At 40.5% G+C, this 23,769-nt stretch overlaps 1 protein-coding gene across 5 annotated transcripts in view; it reads left to right on the top strand.

Moving 5' to 3' along the window:
- The window catches only part of arhgef4 (Rho guanine nucleotide exchange factor (GEF) 4), a 154,792-nt gene that overhangs the window by 112,543 nt on the left and 18,480 nt on the right, over positions 1–23,769 (top strand). For all 5 annotated transcript variants that reach the window (XM_076761769.1, XM_076761768.1, XM_076761770.1 and 2 more), the window contains one exon: positions 15,790–15,941. In XM_076761769.1, the coding sequence (XP_076617884.1) occupies positions 15,790–15,941 (152 nt within the window). The remainder of the gene's footprint in view (positions 1–15,789; positions 15,942–23,769) is intronic.

The raw sequence follows: 23,769 nt of genomic DNA, 5'->3' as shown, positions 1-23,769 counted from the left end.
GAGAAGTAGAGAGAGAGGGCTCAGCACACAGCCCTGTGGGACGCCAGTGCTCAGGGTCAGGGCGGCGGAGGTGTGGTTGTCTAACCTAACAGACTGGGGTCTCTTGGTCAGGAAGTCCACGGTCCAGTTCCAGAGGGAGCAGCTGATGCCAAGGTCACTGAGTTTGTTGACCAGCTTGGAGGGGATGACTGTGTTGACTGCTGAGCTGAGGTCGATGAACAGCATCCTCGCATAGGTGTTGTTGTTGTCCAGGTGCGTCAGGGTGGAGTGCAGAGCCGTGGAGATGGCATCCTCCATCAACCTGTTTGGTTGGTAGGTAAACTGATGGGGGTCCACTGTGGGGGGAAGACAGCATTTGAGGTGGGCCAAGACCAGCCTCTCGAAGCACTTGGTGATGATTGGGGTGAGTGCGACGGGGCAGAAGTCCAACCTGTCTTTGCATAATTTCTTATTGCCCCTGAGTGAGGCAATAAGAAATTACGAGACGAGAGGAGATAAGAGGATTTCTACTTTTTTTTAATGTAGAGTATCAGATAGAATTAATACATGTTAATTTGTGAGTTTTAGAGGTGTTGGTTGGTTTTCAACTTCAGACAGAGGGTGTTTGCTCCTGCAGCCAGTCTTTAATGCTAATTCAGGGTATTGACATCCTGACTCCAGCTGCTCAACACAGACATGACACTGATATCAATGGTCTTGTCTTCTCCAGTACATTTCCCAAGCATTTGAATTATTCCATCAAACAGGTATTGAGGATCTTAAGATGTACTGGAAAAGGATTTTCCTATAAAGGATAAATCTGGTGTTATACCCAAGCCAACACTATTTTCTGACTCCCCACTTGATCTATAGCACATTGATTCCCACTGAAGATGGAAATCTTTAAAAACAGCTCACAAATGTGTAGTTTCATTTTTAAATATATGTCATAAGAAAAAGTTAATAAAGTACTTTAGTCTAAAGTGTAGCTCTGTGACCAGTCCATCCACCTCCCCCCCTCGTCCCAGTAGGCAGACCAAGCGATTGAGGGCAGTCAGTCGTACAAGGCTGTCCAGTCACGCGCTCCTAGTAGTCACGTGCCCTGCTGCAGCTAGCAGCACACACATCTAATGAAAATGCAGCCATTACGCTTGAATTCCTCAGCCAACCACAAACACAGACACACACACACATGCACACACAAAGATATACACACATCTGAGCCGTGAGTATTGAATGTTCTCTATGCAGACAAATCCGATCCACTAATATGGCTAACCCACATCAAGAGGCTCAGGATGATTAAATGGTGCAGTCCAAACTCACACATGAACATGCTTTTGCCTCAACTCCAGCTTCCTATGGTTACACACAAATGGACTCAAAACCCATTTAAATCAGCATTCAGTTTTGTAATCCCATCAGCAGCAGTCATAACACACACACATATCAGTATTTCTCAAGGACAGGATGAGCAGCCGAGCGAGAGGCAAACAGCAAACAGTGCAATTTAGGTCTCCATTCCTGCTGTGAGTGACACAGTGTCCTGTATGAAGCTGCTGTTGTTCAATCGGTGACACTGATTGCTTTTGTTCTCTGTGGATGATGGAGCGACAGAAGAAGCATTCTCTTGTCACTGTTACATCCCACAGTGTGTTTATCAGTTTCTATTCATCAAATTGTTTACAACCCCAATTCCTAAGAAGTTGGGACACTATGTAAAATAAATAAATAAAATTTAAAAAAAAAAGAATGCAGAGATGTGTAAATCCTTTTCCACCTATATTCAACTGAATATAGTGCAATGACAATCTTTTTTATAATGTTCAAACTGATATATTTTTTTTTAAATATAAATTAATTCTGAACACTCAGCAGTAAGTGGGAACTGAGAACACTAACATTTCTTCTCTCCCATTCATGCTTGATATACGACTTCATTTTCTCAACAGCCAGGATCTCCATTGACATATTTTGCACTTCATAATCCACCACACATTTTCATTGAGACTGCACTCTTTTATTATTAAGCCACACTGCTGTAACACTTACAGAATGTGGCTTAGCACTGTCTTGCTGGAATAAGCAGGTATGTCTCTCAGATCTGATCTTTGCACTGACCTCTCTGAGCCATAGCTCAGAGAGGTCAGCAGTACTGTTACTGTTATTGGTATATGGCTTTCACTTTGCATGGCACAGTCTTAACTTCAATTTGTAGATGATCCCAAGCCCATGCAGTAATATCCTTTTTACAGTGATGTCAGTTTTTAATGCAGTGTTCCCAATGGGATCAAAGGTCATTGGCATTCAATCTTAGTTTTCAGCCCTGTTCCTTACATGCAGAGATTTCTCCGGTTTCTCTGAATCGTTAAATAATATTATGCATTGTTGATGGTGAAATCCCTGTTTTCCGTGCATTGAGAAATGTTGTTCTTAAACTGTTGGAATACTGCACAATTTCTAACAAAGTGATGAACCTCACTCCATGCCTTGTTTTTGAATGACTGAACCTTTCAAAGATGACCCTTTCAGACTCAATCATGATACTGCCACCTGTTACCAATGAACCTTATAACCTGTGGAATGTTCCAAACAGGTGTTTTTGGAGCATTCCACAGCTTTCCCAGTCTTTAGTTGCTGCTGTCTCAACTTGTTTGAGACATGTTACTGGCATCAAATTCAGATTAAGTATATATTTACAAAAATCAATGAAGTTGATGAAGTAAAACATTTAATATGTTATCATAGTACTTTTTTTTTTTTTTTTTTTTTTTTTTTAATTGCATATTATCACATTCTTTTTTATTTACATTTTGCATAGTCCCGGCTTTCTTAGAATTGTTGTTGTGGTTTTCCCAGCTACATGGCACGGCATCACTTAATAAATTACAATGAGAAACAATATTAAGACAAGATACCTTAGATCTTACCTTAGAAAATTATGTTTTAACCCTGTTAATTTGGAAAGCATCGGAAAATATATGAGACTACAGAAAATGCAATGCTCTGAAAATGTAATCAAAGTGACATAATGTTGCCAAACAGCTGAATTCCTTCAATTTGACCATTTATTGTTCACAGTTAACGATGTTGTACCCTTCAGAGCATTTCTTTATAGTACATTTACATACAGCATCAACACAGGCACACATATCGGTAAGGATCCTCCAGTAGAGCGAGTTTTGTATAACAACAAAGCTAACACTAGCGAGCTAGCGCTGCTGTTTCAACATACAAAAAGCATCATAAAAAATAGTTGCACTAACATCAAATCTGATACTGTTGTAAATGAGGCTTAACATTCACAGAGTTTCTGTTGATTTTCACTCAATATTACAGAATTAGTCCAATATTGTCCCAGTCTGTGGAAGAAGCCACATTCGCTCATGCTAGCTGACCTAGCGCTGCAGCATAAACACCCAAAAAGAAACATGAAAAAAAGTTACCGGCTTCAAACCTGCTGCTTTTATTTAGTTGGCATCAAATGACACTTAATATTTATACAGTCTCTCTTGACTGCTCCCAGTCTGTGGGATTAGCCACATTAGCTATGCAACAAGCTAACACTAAGTTAAACAGGCTAACCAAGCAAATAATCAGAAAAACAACAACAACAAAGGCAAAACATTCAGCTTCCAAGTTTGAAGTCGGGTCACGGTGGAGTAAAGTGAAAATGCACACAGTTCTCCAATTGTTTTGGGGATATTCATCACATTTCATCAAAAATAAAGTTAATCTACTGGGTTTTGACATCCTCAGATGGTGAGAGTAGATGAAGACTTTGTGTTGTTTCTTGTAGCCAACAACAGAGAAATTGGCTGCTTTGCTCAAAGCTTTAGCTTCCACTTCTATAGCAAGAGCAGACAGTGAGGTGTGTAGGCTGGACTACTGACAAAATGTTTGAGGCATTTCTGGAGCAGTTTTCTGTAGCTTTAGACTGTGTGACTGCAAAAATTTTACATGCACAAAAAAGCTATATGACATACTAAAGGAAAGGGAAAACACAAAAAGCATAATATAGCCCCTTTAATTTCTTAGAATTGTGTGTGTGTTTTCATTCATTCAATAAAAAGGTAGACAGAAGGAACACCAACTTTCTTGCATTCTTAATGAGACGGAGATGATTGGGATGGAAAAAGAGGAAAGATTGACGTGTCAAGAAAAGTGAACCGCTGCGTTCAGTTAAAGGCCTCAGCAACTGATTGTATTGCTTTTTTTGTGATTCAGTCATAGATTAGTTTACGTCTTGGTATTTGAATTCAATTCAATTCAGTTTCATTTATATAGCACCAAATCACAACAGAAGTTGTCTCAGGACACTTTCCATATAGAGCTGGTGCAGACCAAACTCTTTATCTACAGCAGTGCTTCTCAGTTATTTTCTGTTATGCCCCCCCTAGCAAGAAGAAAACAATTCGCGCCCCCCCACCCCACCACCCACTCTCCGCCGCGACTATACGCCACCTTATATGGTACTAACAGTGCTCGCTGGTTTACTGAAGTAGCATTCACAAAGCGGGATGATTGTTGGCAATATTCGGCACGTTTTCGCTGAAAAAACTCCAGCGGCTTATCAGCGTGATTGGGATGTAATGTCTTCAAGTGGCGCCTTAATTTATTTGGCTTCATGCTGTCCGCTGCCAGCATTCTTAGACACAGTAAACACACCGGTCTTTCCTCGTCTCCCACTGTAGTCACAGTGAAGCCAAGTGCTACATATGCTTCGTCATATTTCCTCGTCTTAGCTTTCGGTGACTTTCTTCTGTCTCATTATCTTCGTCTCTCTCCGCCTTTCTTTTCATCCCTGTTAAAAATTTCTTCATGTTGTCTCTTAAGGATTTGTTTACTGCACTTCATACCGCCTGCTCGGTGCAAAAAAAACCCCACACCATAGAGCTAATACTCCCTGTGCACACATGAGAGCGCCACTGCCAACTACTGTAGTGGATGTGCAATTACACTTTATTCTAGTACGGCAAAAAGAGCATGTTCCCCAGGGTCACACGCGCCCCCCCTGGCATCGCACCGCGCCCACCCAGGGGGGCGCGCCCCACTATTTGAGAAGGACTGATCTACAGAGACCCAGCAGCAAGCACCTGGTGACAGTGTTGAGGAAACTTCCTTTTAACAGGCATAAAACCTCGGGCGGCCATCTGCCTCGACCGGTTGGGTTAGAGAGAGAAAGAGAGAGCTAGAGAGACAGAGAGAGACAGAAAGAAACAGAGACAGACAGAGAGAGAGAGAAAGAGAGAGCGACAGAGAGAGACAGACAGAAATGCAATCACAGTACCGTATTTTCCGCACTATAGGGCGCACTGGATTATAAGGCGCACTGTCAATGAATGGTCTATTTTCGAACTTTTTTCATATATAAAGCGCACCGGACTATAAGGTGCATTAAGCGAAACAAAACAGTCAGATAAGTCAGTCAGTCAAACTTTATTAAACGCGTTCACAATAACTCTCAACATTGTTCAAACGTTAATGAGCATATTCACAATAACTCCCAACCTTGTTCAGTTGTAACACGTAAAAAAAAAATGTAAGTCTGATACTGCTAAATCAAACGTTAGCGTATTCACAATAACTCTCAAAATTGTTCAGTTATAACACGTAAAATACAACACAGTCTGATACCGCTAAATCAAACGTTAGCGTATTCACAAAAACTCTCAAAATTGTTCAGTTAAAACATGTAAAATACAACACAGTCTGATACTGCTAAATCAAACGATAGTGTATTCACAATAACTCTCAAAATTGTTCAGTTATAACACGTAAAATACAACACAATACACTCATTTTTTCAGTTCATTCCTCGTCCACAAATCCCTCAAATTCTTCATCTTCAGTGTCCGAGTTAAACAGTTGGGCGATTACGGCATCCAGCATGCCCGGATCCCTCTCGTCATTATCCGAGTCAGTGTCGTTGCTGTTACCTGGCAATTCAGTGATGATTCCGGCCTTCGTGAAAGCTCGGACCACAGTTGAGACTGATACCTTAGCCCAGGCATCCACGATCCATTGGCAGATAGTGGCGTAAGTCGCCCAGCGCTGTCTCCCTGTCTTGCTGAATGTGTGTTCGCCTTCTGTCATCCACTGCTCCCACGCAGCTCGCAGTTTAACTTTGAACGCCCTGTTGACACCAATATCTAGCGGCTGGAGTTCTTTAGTTAATCCACCCAGAATGATGGCAAGCTCCGAATTAGTTTGCTTCACTTGTTTTTTGACAGCATTGGTGAGATGGGCGCGCATGGAGTCGCAGATCAATAGGGACGGAGATTTGTGGAAAAAGCCATCCGGTCTCTTGACGTAAATTTCTCTCAGCCACTCACTCATCTTTTCCTCATCCATCCAGCCCTTCGAGTTAGCTTTGATGATGACGCCGGCTGGAAACTTTTCTTTTGGCAAAGTCTTCCTCTTGAAAATGACGATGGGTGGAAGTTTCTGGCCATTAGCCTGGCAACCGAGAACTACAGTGAAGGATGACTTCTCATTCCCTGTGGTGCGTATAGACACCGTTCTGGTCCCTGTTTTCTCCACAGTGCGGTTCATGGGGATATCAAAGGTGAGGGGAACCTCGTCCATGTTGGTGATGTGCTCTGGCCGGATCTTCTTTTCAGTGATCTTGTTTTTGCAGTATGCGCGGAAAGTGGCCAGCTTTTCTTCGTAATCTTTTGGCAGTTGCTGCGAGACGGTAGTTCATGTGCGGATGGAGAGATTACGTCTTTTCATAACACGAAAGCACCAAGAAGGACCGCCTCGAAAGTCATTGATATTCATGTCCCGTGCTAACGCTGTTGCCTTCATTCGAATAGAGACTGTAGAGACGCTTCTACCTGCTGCTCTCTGTTCAATAACCCACTGTTCAATTTTGTCCTCTAACTGTGGCCATCTCGCGTTGTTCCCTTGGAAACTCTGTGTGGTCTTCTTTACTTGGTGCAGGTCATCTTCTTGCTTCCTCCACTTCCGTACCATTGATTCATTAATGTTGAATTCTCTCGCAGCTGCTCTATTCCCATGTTCTACTGCATGACTGATAGCCTTGAGTTTGAAGTCCGCGTCGTAAGCGTGTCTCTTGACAGGTGCCATTTTGGGGTCCTTATACACACACACTGTAATATTATGGTGAAGCACAGTATGTATTAAGCTTGGTTTACGTTTCGTACCTACGGCGTACACCCTACGCCGTCACTGAGCTTTCATAGTTCTGCGTCGAGGGAACGCGTTGCTCCGCAAATTCACCGCCAAGCCGCTAGGGGGGTGTGGCTGTGTCTTTGTATGGTTTTGGGGGGCTCTTGCTGCCGCGAAGAGGAGTTGTAGAGGTGGTCGTACTTGCGTACCTCCTCGATAATTCTTTCTTTGGCTTGGTCCAGTTGTTCTTGTAGCTCTCACCACAGAAACTTTGAAAATGGCGGTGTTGTTGTGCTGCGACCATAGGGCTGCGACTGAACCGAAAATTACGTTCTGAACGGACCAATCACAGTCCTCGACGTTCACGTCACTACGCGTCGTCGCGACGCGTAGTCAGGATTTTTTGGAGGTGCGCGTCAGGCTATGGCGTAGGGTCCGCGTAGGGGTCTGCGTCGATGGCGTAGGTACGGCGTCGCCGCGACGCAGAAGCGTAAACCAAGCTTTACTCCACGATGCTCCTGACTACGGTAGCCGTAATGCTGCAAGCGGTGCGGCTTTGTAGTTTACCAAAGTCGTACTAAAACATTTTGACAGAGCGGCGTGAGCGCCGTGTACCACACAAAATCGCTTCGAGGTCAGTAAGCACAACCAGAATTAATCCATATATAAGGCGCTCCGGATTATAAGGCGCACTGTCGTTTTTGGGAAAATTAAAGGCTTTTAAGTGCGCCTTATAGTCGGAAAAATACGGTAACTGACAGTTCTAATAATAGACTCCTAATTATATGTAGTACATATAGTATATACAAATATGATATATTTATGTATGTGATGTATGTACGTATTGGGAACGTAATACGGCACAATGGATGTAGGGCATGGCCATGGCAGGAGACGGAGCTATAATCCACAATCCAGGTTCAGCCACTATCCATGGGAACCTGTGAGATGACAAAGCACAGAGACTCTGGGGAAGAAGCTAAGTTGGTAACATGCCTTGGTAGGACATGAAAGCTTGCAGATGGAGAGGGAGAGAAGAACAGAGGAGCTCAGTGTATCTTTGGAGGTCCCCTGACAGGCTAATCTGAGAGCATCATAACTAAGGGCTGGTCCAAGGCAAGCCTGAGCCAGCCCTAACTATAGGATTTATCAAAAAGGAAAGTTTTAAGCCTACTCTCAAATGTAGAGACAGTGTCTTTCTCCCAGACAAAGACTGGAAGATGATTCCACTTGATTCCACAGCTTGATAGCTAAAGGCTCTGGCTCCCATTCTGCTTTTGGAGACTTTAGGAACCATAAGTAAGCCTGCATTCTTGGAATGCACTGGGGTAATAAGCTACTATGACCTCTTTAAGATAAGGTGGTTCCTGACCATTTATGGCTTTGTAAGTAAGGAGAAGGATTTTAAATTCTATTCTAAATTTTACAGTGAGCCAATGCAGAGTAGCTAATATCAGAGAAATATAATCTCTCTTCCTGAGTTTTGTCAGAACATGTGCTGCAGTGTTCTGGAGCAACTAGAGAATATTTAGCAACAAATAGCCTGATAGTAAGGAATTGCAATAATCCAACCTGGAAGTTAACTAACAGATTCTTAACAGTGGTGCTGGAGGCCAGCGCAATGCCATCCATAACTGCTATATCATCAGAACGTAATATGAATTCAAAAGTTATTAAATGATGGTCTGATAAAAGAGGATTCTGGGAGGAGACTATTAAGCGTCAATTTCAATGCCATTTGTCAGAACAAGGTGTGGGGATAAAACAGTGCGTGGGTTCATGTACATTCTGACGGAAACCAACTGAGTCTAATAATGAGATAAACACAGTGCTAAGGCTGTCATTATCAACGTGGACTTGTACATTAGAATCACCTGCAGTAATTGCTTTATCTGTTTTAAGGACTAAACCTGATAGAAAGTCAGAGATATAAATTTGGAGTAAGGACCAGTGCAGCGGTACACTTTAACAAATAAAACTGGCTGCACTGTTCTACAGGTTTGATGTGAAAGAGTAAGAACAAGGCTTCAAATGAATTATAATTGAGTTTAGGTTTAGGGTTGATTAATAGGCTTAAGTCAAAAATGGCTACAACTCCACCTATTTGGCTGCTGCCTCGAGGAATATGAGTTTTAATGTGGCTGGGAGGAGTAGCTTCATTTTGGTTAACGTACTCTTCATGACACAGCCAGGCTTGAGTCAGACAAAATAAATCAATATTATGGTCTGATATTAACTCATTTACTAGCACAGCTTCAGAGGACAGTGATCTGATGTTAAGGAGTCCTCATTTAATTCTCCTATTTTACTATACTATTGTGTAGTGGTTGTGTACTCTTTCTCTCGGTTGCGTTGTGTTGTTTAAAAAGAACAGCAGTACGACTGTCACTTTCGGCATCAACCTGCCGTTTATTTTTCCCTGGTGGTAAACGGAGAAACCTCTCACAGTCAGGCTCGCATATGCACTTTTCAAAGTTGCTAAAATAAAATAACATAATAAGAAAAATAAATTATGTGTGACTTGGTGCTAGCTAGCAATTCAACCACACGTGCTGCACCAATAACTTGACTTAAACAATTAAAACCACAGCCAAAATTAACATTGAGTATTCTCTGTAGTGATAGAGACCTTGAGCCATCATACAACTTACAGAAACCACACTTTTAGCGATAAAACAAAGTTAATATTTCTGTATTTTCCACAAAGCTGAAAATTGCACACTTACCGCAGAGACAGGATTCACAGACTGTTAACTACGTACGGGGAGCACCGCCCCAAGTCTGCAGGGCTGCAGCAGAGGGCGCTGCACTCATTTCACCCTCAACCTCTGTGGTAATATCATTACTATCAGCAGAGCAAATAAATAATAAAATAATAAATTAAAATCAGTGCAAATATACATTAAAAACAGGACAGTAAGACTTGGCAAGTGGAATTATTAACGCCGCTATAATTGCAGTGGTCGTTTAATTTTTGTTAGGTTTTTATATTTAACTCCTCTTCTGTGTACTTTTGGTATGTGTAGTTTATGTGGTCAGGAGCCAGACACAGTCTCTATGGAGTGTTTCTGTGGGCAACTGCTTTAATGGAAGCACAGAGAAGTGTGTAGGAATGCAGCTCTGTGTCCTGGGCTCAACTCAGAGGTGTTGTACGTTGATTTAGCAATCACCCAGTCTAAGAACAGCAACAACCACAAGACCCCAGACCCATAAAGGCGCAGAAGTAAAATAAAGCACAACAATGGCCAGTTATGTGCACTGAAAAAAGTCCTAAAAGGTTGTAATGTGCATACTCCTAGTCAAAGCTAGAGTTTAATCAAATTGACACAGAAAACCTGCAATCAACAAGTATATTATTGCTGTAGTGTATGTAGTGAGTGTGTGTTGAGTACATTCTCAGTACTGCTTGCTATCTGGCCATATAATGAAGCTGCCATAGATGTCCACTGTATGCATTGTGCTTGATGGAACTTGGAGGCAACAGTATACATATACAGTGCATGTACATTCATGGGGGTAGAGTACTGGAGGTGGTCGGCTGGGGCCCAGCAGCAAATTTTTGCCCTTGATTTAATCCAGCCATGATGGTGAGCCACTGTTGTCAGGATCCACTGTGATGACAGATGATTCTTTAAAGATTCATTGGAGTTCTTTGAATGAACTGAATTTTGTTTTTACCTGAGCTATAGGACAATATTGCGTTTCTATTTTATTGTCCATGTAAACATGTGTTCATTGTCATGTTTCATTGAAAAGGGTTCTGCTTCATGTAAATACATGTTATTGGTGTCATTAATCACCCATTCTTCAATTAACTTCAAACAGTCTGAAATATGTGTTTTGAATGGGGTCTTACAATATGATTTGAATTTCAAGCCAGGGTGGGATAGCTTTTGATGTTGCCATGGCTGTTTGTGCACCCCCAGTTATCAGTGTAGGGCAGTGCCTTGTTGGAGAATTCACATTGTGTTGCTCGTTTCACATGCTGCTATAAGCCAGACTGCAGGAGCTCCCTGCACATAAATAAAGGCCAGTCAATACCTGGAGCTCCTCCATCTCTCTACAGCATCGCACATCACCAGTCAGGGTGTCCAACACTGCCCCCAAGAGGCCAGCACACAATATACATACAGTGTTGTGATCTGTAGGATGCTGCTATATGTATTCATTGAGTATGTATTCATTCAAGAAGACAATAGCTTCAGTATTTTTTGCAGATGTTGACTCTAGAGGATTGTGCGTTGTCTGTACTCAGTGAGGAAGAAAATAAAATTCCCACTGACTTTTAATGCACTGCCCCCACATCTTTTTGTGCATTCTTTGATAGCTTTGTCTTGTTTCCAAGTGCATCTTTTCCACAATGCCCATGGGTCTCTACGTGCTCTTTCATTATATGCATCTCTCTGTCTCCACGGTGATTTGTCATCACTGACGCATCCTTCATGGCAACAGCTGTCAGCGAGGCAACCGAGGGGACTCGCATGATAAGGTGTGGCAGCAAGTGTATTTTAAGCTCATCTCTGATGAGCTTAAAATACACTTGCTGGGGTTGATATCAAGATCATCATACTGCTTGTGCACCTTGTGCACCGCAGTATGTTTAGAGATGCTATGGATAATGTTGTGGTAGCATAGCAGCGATCTCCATGGATATGACTTATCAGCACTGACATTTGTCATTGACAGGGTGCTGTTACACCCTGGGTGCTCTGAGACCTCTGATAACAGTTCAAAAAATGCTCTAAGACTGTGAATGTCAGTAATCCCTGGCAGGATGTTCAAGAGTTGGCAGCTAGAATATTTCTAATCATGCAAATCATAGTGTTGATTTTACTGACACTAAATAGATCAATCAGAGCCTCCAATCACCCCAGTTGTTGGTGTAGCCCTTTTTGTTAATTGTTCATTTTGTTTTGTTTTGCCCATCAGACCTATGCATGTATGCAGTAAAAATGTGTTTGTTGCAAATATGCTTGCATCTAGACTACAGTTGAGACTTAATTAGAATCTTAATTATAAACTGGAACATATTATCAGTAATTGGCATTGTTCTTTCCAATATTAAGGTAACTTAGCCGCTCCAAGCCTCTGTGTCAGTGGTGGATGGAGTACTGAAAATCTATAGTCAAGTAAAATTACTCAAAACATAATCTATTATTATTATAATTCTCATAAAAATAATTCAAGTAAAACTGAGTTATCATTTGAGAAACCTGCTCAAGTAAAAGTAAAAAAGTACCTGATTCATAAATCACTCAGTTAAGAAACCTAAATTGGAATTTGTTGGTCATGTATTATCAGTCATTGTATGAACCTGCAAAATTCAGTGTCCGGTCAGTCTACCTCATACATGGTTTTATTTGAGACAAGGCTGATTTATTGGAATGAGGCTGAAATACAAATAGTTTCCCAAATTATCAAATCCACCCAAAGCAATGGCTGCTGTCAGTTTCATTTCTAACTGAGAGAACATGTAGGGGAGGTTGCAGGTCTACTGATGCTCCAAGGAATTGTGATTGATTGATGTTCAATAAAAGTAAAGTAAAAATAGCTCTGTGTCTGCTTTCCAAAATAAGAGGAACTATGCAGCAATCTGCATGATTTTAAAGTGCTGTGTGGCTATAGAGGGGCTGTCAGATGATGGGCTGAACGCAGAGCCTGTGTTATAGGCCTCTGTGCTCTAGTTATTTGGTGACACAGTAACATGCAGTCACAGGGGTACCTACTCTCGCTGTCACAATTGATCTCCCAGCCAGTGAGTGACAGTAATGAGTCACTTTTTCCTGAGCACACTAGGGCACATTAAATGGAAAGCCAAAATTGAATTATTCCAGATATAAAATTTAGGATTTTTGTTTGAGGTCAAATAGGAATGATAATAATGTTCCATTTAAAACCATGTAAACCATCCTGCTCCCTCTGATCTGGTGGAGCTCCCTTTGATCCCTGCTATTCTTTCTGAATCTTTTTATTAAGAGTTACAGCTACCAATCATTTGAATACTGATGCATCTTTTGATTATTTATTTATTCATTTATTTTTTGGGGGGTTAATAGAGAAATGTGAAAAATAATTACAATCTCCTCTTACACTTCCTTGTAGTCCAAAGTGATTCAGAACTCAAATTATATCTGACCAAATAAAACTCACAGGAATTCAGTGCAGTGATGAAGATTGGAGGGAAGCAGAGACTTCTCATATTTAACTGTGCATTGTTGTCAATACATCTCAAAATGATAAACTGATTTTCTCTTTTGTCAACAAATCTTTTGTCAATGGCAAATATGGCGGTTGGTTTGGACTGTGACCACCTTTTTCACTCAACACTCTGCAGCTAGCGGGTTTTGTAAATTCTGACATTACACCTGTCTATGCCTTTTGTCACACTGAAAACATTCATTATTTCTTCTGTTGTTTTGACAGTTTTGGTTCCATGTTACTGGGACAAAACTAAGGCAGGCTTTCCTCCCATTCAGCAATACAGGAGTGTGTTATATTGTATGTATACTGTATGTATGTATGTGTATGGATCAGATCAGTCTCAATTTTAATGAATCCACGCAGAAGGATTCTCAAAAATATTTTGTGTTTTATATATAAATGACTCTCTCCACAAAAACATTTTTCAATGCACACAAGACTTTGTTCAGGGTATTCTAATTGTTTAAGCCATGTACCTTATAAGTGTTAGTTAATGTAATTTGACACCAGTGACTTTTCACCAAGTCTTTCATCTGTTCACAGCAACCGCATTGATTTATTTTATGGCTCAAACTGTGTCTGTGTGGCCAAATTATAGCCATCACAAAAGCTCACTCAAGCTTTTCTTCACATCAGCTGAAGCAGTCAGAAGCACATCGCTAGCACAAGCACTGATTGATATAAATTGTGATTGTATAAACTTCATGTGGATTTGGTTACCTCTTTTACATGGATATAATATACTTTACATGGAAATATGATTCTGAATGTATTACTATCATTATTACTATTGTATACTTGGCTATTACAAGCTATGTGGTTCATATCAAGTCTGGCAGAATGTGGACACAAATGAAATGACTTCACCTTCAGATTTTTGGACTCTTTTATTTTACACTTCAATATTACACACGCGGCACGCGCAGCAGGTAGTGCGCGTGCCTCACAGCAAGAAGGTTGCTGGTTCGAACCCTGTCAACCAGGGCAGGTTGCCCGGGGCAGCCCCGGGCAGTCAACCGGGGCAGGGCCTTTCTGTGTGAAGTTTGCATGTTCTTCCCGTGCATGCGTGGGTTCTCTCCGGGCACTCCAGCTTCCTCCCACAGACCAAAAACATGCTCATTAGGTTAATTGGTCTCTAAATTGTCCGTAGGTGTGAGTGTGAGTGTGTGAGTTGTCTGTCTGTGTGTCTGTGTATGTAGCCCTGCGATCGGCTGGCGACCGGTTCAGGGTGTACCCCGCCTCTCGCCCATTGCTAGCTGGGATAGGCTCCAGCCCCCCGCAACCCCGAAATGGGATGCGCGGGTATAGAAAATGAATGAATGAATATTACACACAATTGTGTATTTAACAGTGACTTTAAACAGTATTTCAATACTATTATAAGAAAAGCTTAGGTGAAGCAAAGTGGCAATCAATGAAAGACTTATCAAATGATCAAACACAAAATATCCCAGAAAAATGGCCAAATCAAAGCATATTTCATTTGATATGCTCCACTATAAATAAGTTGATGGTGAATTCAATCCTGACAGGCACAAATTGGAGGGTCAGGGCATGAGAATTTAGGAGAAGACAGTATCTAATTGAAGGGCAGGCTTGTAGTAGTTGAATGCTCTCAGAGCTCAACCATGATTGAATTACATGCATGATTAAATATGTTTCAGTTACCTAATGATCCTGTGTTGTCAAACAGAATTATATAGCTGACTCTTCAGCTAACAGTAGTTGAATTGAATTGAATTGAATTGAATTGAATTGAATTGAATTGAATTGAATTGAATTGAATTGAATTGGAGTTGAACTGAATTGAATTGAATTGAATTTAAATGTCACATCACTAATTTAGCAAACATTACTGTTTAATCATGCACAACAAGAGAGTTATCACTAACCTGTGGAGAGCAGCTACCAACACCATGTTGAGGTTGACCTCCAGGTAGCTGGTTGACATTCGCTCTCTCCTCATGTTCTAATTCCTAATTGCAGACTGCACAGTAGTAATGCTATGTTATCACATTAAATCACACCCTCATATCTATGCTCATGTGATTTGCTGAAATGGAAGGAGACGTCTGACAGGCTACAGATAATTCACTTTTGAAAAAAATTATTTTGTGAATGGAGCCATGGCAGTGAAGTTCATGACAAGCAGTTGGTAAATACAGGTTCAACAGCTCATCCATTTTTTTTTTTTTTTTTTTTTTTTTTTTTTTTGTGAAAAATGCTTTTCAATGAATACATTGTTGAATTTCTATTGCATATATTAAAAAAAGACATTCACTTGCTAATATTGAGACCCATCTGATTCCATATCTACGTACCAGATAATTTATTTGTTGATTTTCTCCATTGAAGAAAGTCAACCCATTTAGCTCCCACAGTTTCAGGCTGGATTAACTCAGTTCATAATTTCATAATTAAAATCATAATTTAATTAATCTCTCCTTTGTCCTCCCCTTTTCTCTCCGACTCCAGCGGTGGTTGTTCCTGATGGGGCATCAGAGAAGGTGGGGCTCGGGGACGAACTGGGCAGCGAAGAAGATCTACTGTATGAAGAGTTTCGTAGTTCTGGACATCGTTTTGGACACCCAGGAGGAGGTGGAGGAGAACAGCTAGCCATCAATGAGGTAGGCAGTAAGATTCTGTCTCTAACACTGCATGATGAATTTCACAGGGATTATGGTTTGAAGCACTGTGATTGGTCCAAAAAAGTGTATTAAGGTTGAAGATTAAAAGAGCTATATGTATGATTATTCAATGATTGAATCAGCTTTCAAATTATTTTGATGGAGTGAGTATTTGTGTGTTGTTTTTGTCACAGTGTCATTTTTGATTCTACCACTGGGGGGCAGTGATATAATCAATAGTTATGGCTTTAAAATGCTTGGGTTTCAGTTCTGATATGGTTAAGCCAGATATGAAAATGAAAATGGTTCATTTTAGATGAAGATTACACCAGTCATTACACCAGCTGGTATGCAGCAGCAATGATGGTGCAGAAGCTATCTTCCTGTTAAATGGCTGTAATTGTTTATGAATAAGTTTCCAATGTATTGCAGGCCCATGTCCTTTGTGTCCAGGTTGAGTCCACAGTCCTTCCTCTTTGTCAAAAAAAAAGAAAAAAGAAAATAAAAATTGGAGGCTCTGCAGAGACAGTGGGGCCAGAACTGAGTCAGCCCCTCAAGGGAATGAAAGAAATTGGTTCATTGCTATGACTAAATGCCATAAATTCTTAGAAATTACCTTCCCTTTTTGTAGGGCGAACAAAGTGTTCATAAGCCCATCCAGTATTAAAAAGACCTTAAACCACCACTGCTATCCTTGAGACTTATTCTAATGAAACCAGTTTCACACTTTTGCTCTTAGATGAACTGAACTGACAGGAAATTGAAATCCAATGTCAGGATGGTAGCAAGTGAAACAGAGCCTGGCCTCAGCAAAGGACAAGGAATGGCTCTCACTGCCTTTTGGCTAACAGAGGTGGCAAAAACAAGCTCTGAGGTTGCTGGGCTATTTGGTTGTCATGGATACCTGGTCTGGATTCTGATGATGCACAAGCTCTGTGATTTACTGAGTGGATACATGCATTCTCACAGCACCTCAGTGAAATCTCATAGCGTGACAATGGAAATGATAGTTGATCTATGTATATATTTATAATGTGGGAGGAAGAGTGTAATTTCCACTGATGATGGGAGTGGCATGCCCCCTTTATTTTGATAGTTTCTTTTTCTCACCAAAGTCTCTGAACATTATTTTCTTACTGTTCAGCCAACACAGTTCAAATGAAGGAAGATTTGAGTTAATAAAAATGCTGATGTACTCACTGCCTCAGTTATTGATGGAGCATGTCAGAGCTGTATTGTACCTGAAAGGACCTCCTTTGCAGACACCATTCAGGGCTTGAAAATGTATTTCCAAAGAATTTCTCGTGTGTATTTACGGTCTGCACCAGGGTTCTAAATTAACTGTTTTGATCACCAGCCAATGTGGCTGGTGACCTTCTAAAGTTACCAGCCAATCAGAATTTCCACTAGCCAAATTTTTTTCCGGTGAAAATAAGAGATTATGAGTGCCACTGAATACATTTGATCATTTTATTTACATTGTTGGCATGAAAAATGCACAGAAAGTACAACACATGAAACAAAACATACACAGAAAGTGCAAACATTTAATTTATACAAACAAAAAATGCTGTCAGATTTATTATTTTCTAAGACATTTTCCAGTAAGTATTTAGTATCATTACATTCCTAATAAAATGTATTTTTCCTTTCAACTTAAAGTGTTCCTGCTTTCCTTCTTTAATAAGAAATATATATAAGTAACAGCCATGACTTAAACACTTGCAAAAAATTGCATTGGTAATAAATTGAATTATGTATGTACAACTAGAAAACACAAATAGTGCAGCAGTCAGTATTGCAGACTCCTTAGGCTCTCCTGATGACTTCGGGCACTCTCATGGTCCTTTACTGCCTCGACTTTAAAATTATTAGTCCCCACCACAAAATTATTCGTCTTGTTTTTTTCTTTCGTGTACATGCGGCAATCCTTACAAAACATGACGGCATTTTCGTGATCAAACACAAGCCATTCACGACCTGTCAGCCATTTAGCGTTAAACTTTCTTTTCTTCGTTTCGCACGCTTTGTCGACATTCTCATCCCCTGCCTCCTTCCTCTTCTCGCCCCCAGACGTCTGTCCCAACCACCGCAGCATTTAGTTTAACTTTACTTTTTACTTTTAGCTAGCTCAGTCTCCTTTTTTACAGTTTATACGCCGCCGTTCATTCTTCTTCTTTTTCTTTGTGTTTGCGTTTCCGTGGTTTCTCGCGCCGGTTGCACTACAGACTGTAGTGTGCCTGCGCACAGCCAATGGGCGTCTTGGACGTCATCACGTAGCATTACGACAGTGTTCATGGGAAATGTAGGACGGACTGTCAGGGGGACAAATGACCGAGAACTGTAGAGCGGCTCTGACATGATTGCCTAATGCATTACCGGCCAAATTGGCTAGTAAGTTTTTATTTACACCCGCCAATATGAATTTTAACCCGCATTTGGCGGGTTGGCGGGTGTTAATTTAGAACCCTGGTCTGCACGCAAATCCAGTACATTGTCCGTCAGAAAGTAACAGATGTTTTTACGAAAACTAAAAATGATTTGAAAAAGACTTGCAATCCAGACTTTTGCACAGCATTTCTATTTTTTGTTATGCTAGCATTATTATGGATAGCTCAATAACCAATTTCTCAATGGATTTAGGTGTATAATAAATACATAAATATATATATAAATGCAGGTGTGAAAGTTCAATTTTTTTTTTATCCTTGGCCCAAGCTGCACTGATGTTTGTGGGTGCAGCTAATATACGGAAATTGTTTGTGTTTCTGACTTCCCTGAACTGTGCAATAACAAATCAGCCTCATAATGAGACCAGACAAAGATATTCCCCTGGGAAGATATCATCATGCAGATGTAACAACCAGGTTTGTTGCAAAAGCACTATTCGAGCCTCAGAAATATAGTATTCCATACTGCTAGCAACTAGCATTGTAGCATTTTAGCTAAGGTGGTGGAACACAGGATGCACAGAGCAAGACCCTTGTTTTTCAGCTCTAATATGAATATGCTATAAGGGACGACAGTGTGAAGCTCCTTGTTGATGATTGGTTCTGTGGGAACCCAGTTGTATCTTCTTCAGAAACACACCCATAATAATGTAACCAATATATTTGCATATAAAAACAAAGGAGAACAAGGACGCAAGCAGACAACACACATGCAATGGCAACATATAGCAACCATAAAAATGCCATAAAAAACCTGCACATCATGCACTGCTTTGCTTGCTCGCTACTTCTACAGTGGCCTTCTGCTGTACATGTGCTGCTTTTTCCATTCTTCACACAACAAAAACATAACATCTAACATGCTCGTTAGGAGTGATGTTAGAGGAAAGAAGGCATTCATCAAAGGTTGTTTTCTTTGCAGACATTGATCTGCATGTGACATTATGAAAAAGGTTACTTTTAAAATTTAATTTTAAGAAAAAACAAAAAAACATGTCAAAAATACGTCATGAATAACCTGCTACAATAGAATGTGAACTTGTCGCAGTGCCTCAAAATCAATGTATCAAAAGCATGGATCCCAGAACATAAATCAGGCATCAAATATGTTTATATTAGCTTTCATTTTAATCTGCATTTTAGTGTAAAGTAATCTTTCTCTCTCTAACGCAGGTGTGTTGGTCTCGAAAACATGATCCAACCAAGTAGATCTAGAAAGACCACTAGTTCAACATGAAATTTTTGATATTAAAAGCCATGTTTTCAACTAATTCAAATGAGAAACCTGTCCCCTTTCCTGTAACTATTTGTAGAGCATTATATAGCTGTTTGTTGTTCTTGTCCAGATTGGTTGAAATTTGTTTAATAATGGTGTTGTCAGGAACTCCCCAGAACACCGAACAGGTGGACACAATTGCACAACACAGATCTGGTTCGAACAATAAGACAGGCTTATTACCAGGCAGGATTCAGTACACAGGTGATCAGTCAAACAAGCAGAGGTATCCAGAGACGAGAGGCAAAAGGCAAGGTCGAAGGCAAAATCGAGGTCGTACACAAGACAGACAATTAACATGACTATGAGAATGTTGGGACGAGGACCGTGAAGTAGAATGAACTGGCAACGAGACTGTGAGACACACAAGGTAAAATACAAGAGGTAATGAGGGGATATGGGAAACAGGTGAGGAGAACAATCAGGGAGCAGGTGCAACGAGACAGTGGAAGGGCATGCAGGAAGTGAACCTAAAACAGAGACAACCGGTTAGTGATTTCAAAATAAAACAGGAAAGACAGACATGAAATGTGCAAAATATTACAGAAACTTGACTGACATGACAGGTGTATATGGTTCACATGAATAGATGTTACATCTATTTGCTTACATACTATCCTGTTATGTGTTTTTGGTTCATGATATTTCTGCTTTGACGACACATATATAGTTTGAAGCCCGTACAGATGGGGAATAGAAGGGGCTGGACTCAAATGTAGACTGAAAAGTCTGATTTTGGCAGACCTTTGCTTTTCTCATCCTCAAAGCACTTTTAGCACACAGGTCTGCATTTGCCCACACATTTACACAATGAAATGTATGAGCTTTAACCATTCACACGCCACAACGCACAGCATTGATAGCGATTGCGGTTTGATATCTTGACCAAGGATACTTCGACACATAGAATGCCAGGGATCGAACCACCAACCATCTGGATGACCGCTCTACCTCCTGAGCAAAACACAAGAAGTAAAGCAAAAGATAACACATGAAGACAACTTTCAACATAAAACAGGAAATAACAACTGAAAACATGACAAACAGATATTTTTAAGACAGATATTTCCCCTTTCGTTTTAAAAAAAAACATTCTGTCCACACTGCCTTCATTCATTTTAATGCCTGTCCAGCACATGGCCTAGCAATGCTAACCAAATGTAAACTAACCAGTGGTACATTGTTGTTGTTTCTGATACATGCTCATTACCCAAAACAATAATAGCATGTGTGGCTCGAGGTGATGACATCATTGTTCCCCCAAACACACACGGATGCAGAAACTGGACAACTGAAAAACCTGCACTTTGTTAAGCATTTAAAAATGCTTCATTTTAGTGACCTGCATGTGAATGTGGGCTGAATATACAAACAATGTTAACCAGCGAACACAGAGGAAAATGTTTTGCAAAATATATACACACATACATGAGGTCAAGGCATTAATGTTGGGAAGAAGCCTTGTGAGTTTTGTTTAGGTGGCAGGTCTGAGTTACTCTGACTTCAGGCAGCCACTTGGTGCAATTAGTTGATGGACACTCATTGTTGGTGAAAAGTTATGGTGAATCCAACAATAAAAGGACTATTGCAAACAGAAGAAGGCATAGCTGTGCTCAGTTTTGACATTACCAACTGAATAAAAGTAGCAATCTAACTGATTTGGATGTGCAAACCCTTTTTATGCTTTTATATTAGCAATGAAAAAACAAACACACAGAGAATTTTCACCAGCTCTGCACTTCCCCTGAGCTCTATGGAACATTTTATTGTGTTTCAGCTCATCATTTCCTTGTTCTCCATATAAAAACCGACTTGTCAACAAGCTCCTAACTCACCCATCAAACTCCTGTCCAGCAGCAAGAGACAGCTGTTTGCAGATGTTGTAATGTTGTAATACATCAAACAGTTTCGCCACACTTCAATTTCTGACTTCAAATTAAACTTCAGAAGACAGACATGAAAATATTATTTCCAGCCCTGTCCTGATTTTGTGATTTTAAAACATTCAGTACTTTCCTCATAGTCTGCCCTGAGGTGTAGTTATGGTTTCTTTGCAGTGTGGTGCCAAACCGTTTAAACAAACAATTTAATAGTGCTGGTAATCATCAGTGACTGACGTCAGATATGAAATCAGTTACTTAGTTATTGTCTTCTGCTCCTCCTCCCTCATCCTGCTGCATTGAGTGTACACTCTGTTGTATTGGCTGATAGTGATAGCCAATCAAAACAGACAGCCAGACAACCAGCTGCACGTCACCCATTTTTCTTCTTCTCCCTAAGTACCAGATAGTCAGTGGTTTGCTGCCATCCTGTGGGTCACTGATGTCTATGAACATAAGGAGGAGCCTCTGTGTGTGTGTGTGTGTGTGTGTGTGTGTGTGTGCGTGCGTGCGTGCGTGCGTGCGTGCGTGCGTGCGTGCGTGCGTGTGTGTATACGTGTGTGTGTGGGGGGGGGCTGTGTGGTTCCTGGCAGACTGCTACTCAGAAGAGCACTCAGTTAATGGAGGGGGTTCGTAAAGGTTGGATGAAATGTGAGATGGCTGCGAGGAGACCAGGCCAGGAGGCTGCTGTGTATGTGTATGTCTGTCACTTGTTTGTGGTTGTTCCCAGCTTCTAGCTTCTCCAATGTGAGGATCTGCTTCTTGTTTTAATCAAAATCTTTGGCTTTCTGACTGCTGATTGACCAAAATGATGATTTAAATACATCAGCTGGGCTCTGGGAGATTATGATGAGCATTTTTCAGTATTTTCTTATCATGTATGTGTCAGCATCATGTAGCCTGGACTTTGAGTGGAAATGAATAAGAGGAGGTTTGTTGTGGTGATTCCAGTTCTGTTTCGAGGTCAGGTCTGGGGAGAGATAGAACCAGGGAAAGAAACGGCTCACCGACTTCTCTAGGTCAGTTGAAACAATGTGATTAACTAAAACAAAGGTAGAATTTGGGAAATGTTACTGCTAATCCTCTGTTATCTTCGGTGTGAGGGTTAGGTGATAGAGGAAAGTTAAGGAAAACTTACAGGAAACACTAATATACATAAATACTGTATATACATTCATTTGTGTCTCATCATGGATGATTTGCTGCTAACACTCAGGTAAATGTGCAAATATTAATTTTCACAACATTTATCACCCCACTTTACAGTTTTGCTTCGGTTTCCTTGCTAAAATCTCAGTGCTCTCTGTATGTCCATCCATCATAGTACAAGCTGGATAGAAGAGATGAATTGATAAGTGTTAATAATTGTTGATGAGCTTCTTTAAAGCCAGAATAGCACAGACAAAAATCTGCAAGGGTTCAACCAATTCGGAATGAAGGTTACAATTTTTTAAACAGATCATCAGAAATTGGGACCCTGCCATGCTTAGAAGTTTAATACAAATATGCAGTATTTGAATATTGCCTGGTACTTTGCCTTTTATTCACCCATTTTAAAAATTGAATCTGGTTAATAGCAGCAAGCACTTATACAGAGTAACATCCATGCAACAGTGTACCCTTCTGTCACACTTAATGGTGGTCACAGAATATGATGTAATCCCAGAAATAAGAACTGAATGAGGATATTCTGCTGGTGAAAATAATTAGGAAATTACTTGAAACTACAAATGAAATGAAACTACATATTTGTGAATAATTTTTAAAGATTTTGTTCTCAGTAGGAACCAATGGTCTTGAGTTGAGAGCTACAGATGGGTTGTTGAAGTCAGAAAGTACCGAGAGATGGACTGTTAGTTTTACTCTTTTCGTGAGATTTGCTGAATAATATATAAAACACCAGATTCGATCTATGAAACCTGATATGATTTTAAGTACTTAAAATCAATGACCCTAAATGTGATTTTAAGTGGTGGTTGTGCATCTATAGTGTCTATTTGGTAATTCTTTTTTTTTTTTTTTTCATTTGCAACTGCTATCAAATTTCATATCAATCTATTTCTTTGATCAGTACAAATGTATTTGAATGCAGCAAACAGCACTCACCCTTAAACCCCTGCACCTGTGCGCACACGCGCGCACACACACACACACACACACACACACACACACACACACACACACACATAGATGCAGACATACGTTTCCCTTGAGATCCATCT

The sequence above is a fragment of the Chaetodon auriga genome, chromosome 21, assembly GCF_051107435.1.
Source record: "Chaetodon auriga isolate fChaAug3 chromosome 21, fChaAug3.hap1, whole genome shotgun sequence".
Lineage (NCBI taxonomy): Eukaryota > Metazoa > Chordata > Actinopteri > Chaetodontiformes > Chaetodontidae > Chaetodon > Chaetodon auriga.
Note: the sequence above shows the minus strand (reverse complement) of the source record. Positions and strands in the feature narration are given on the sequence as shown.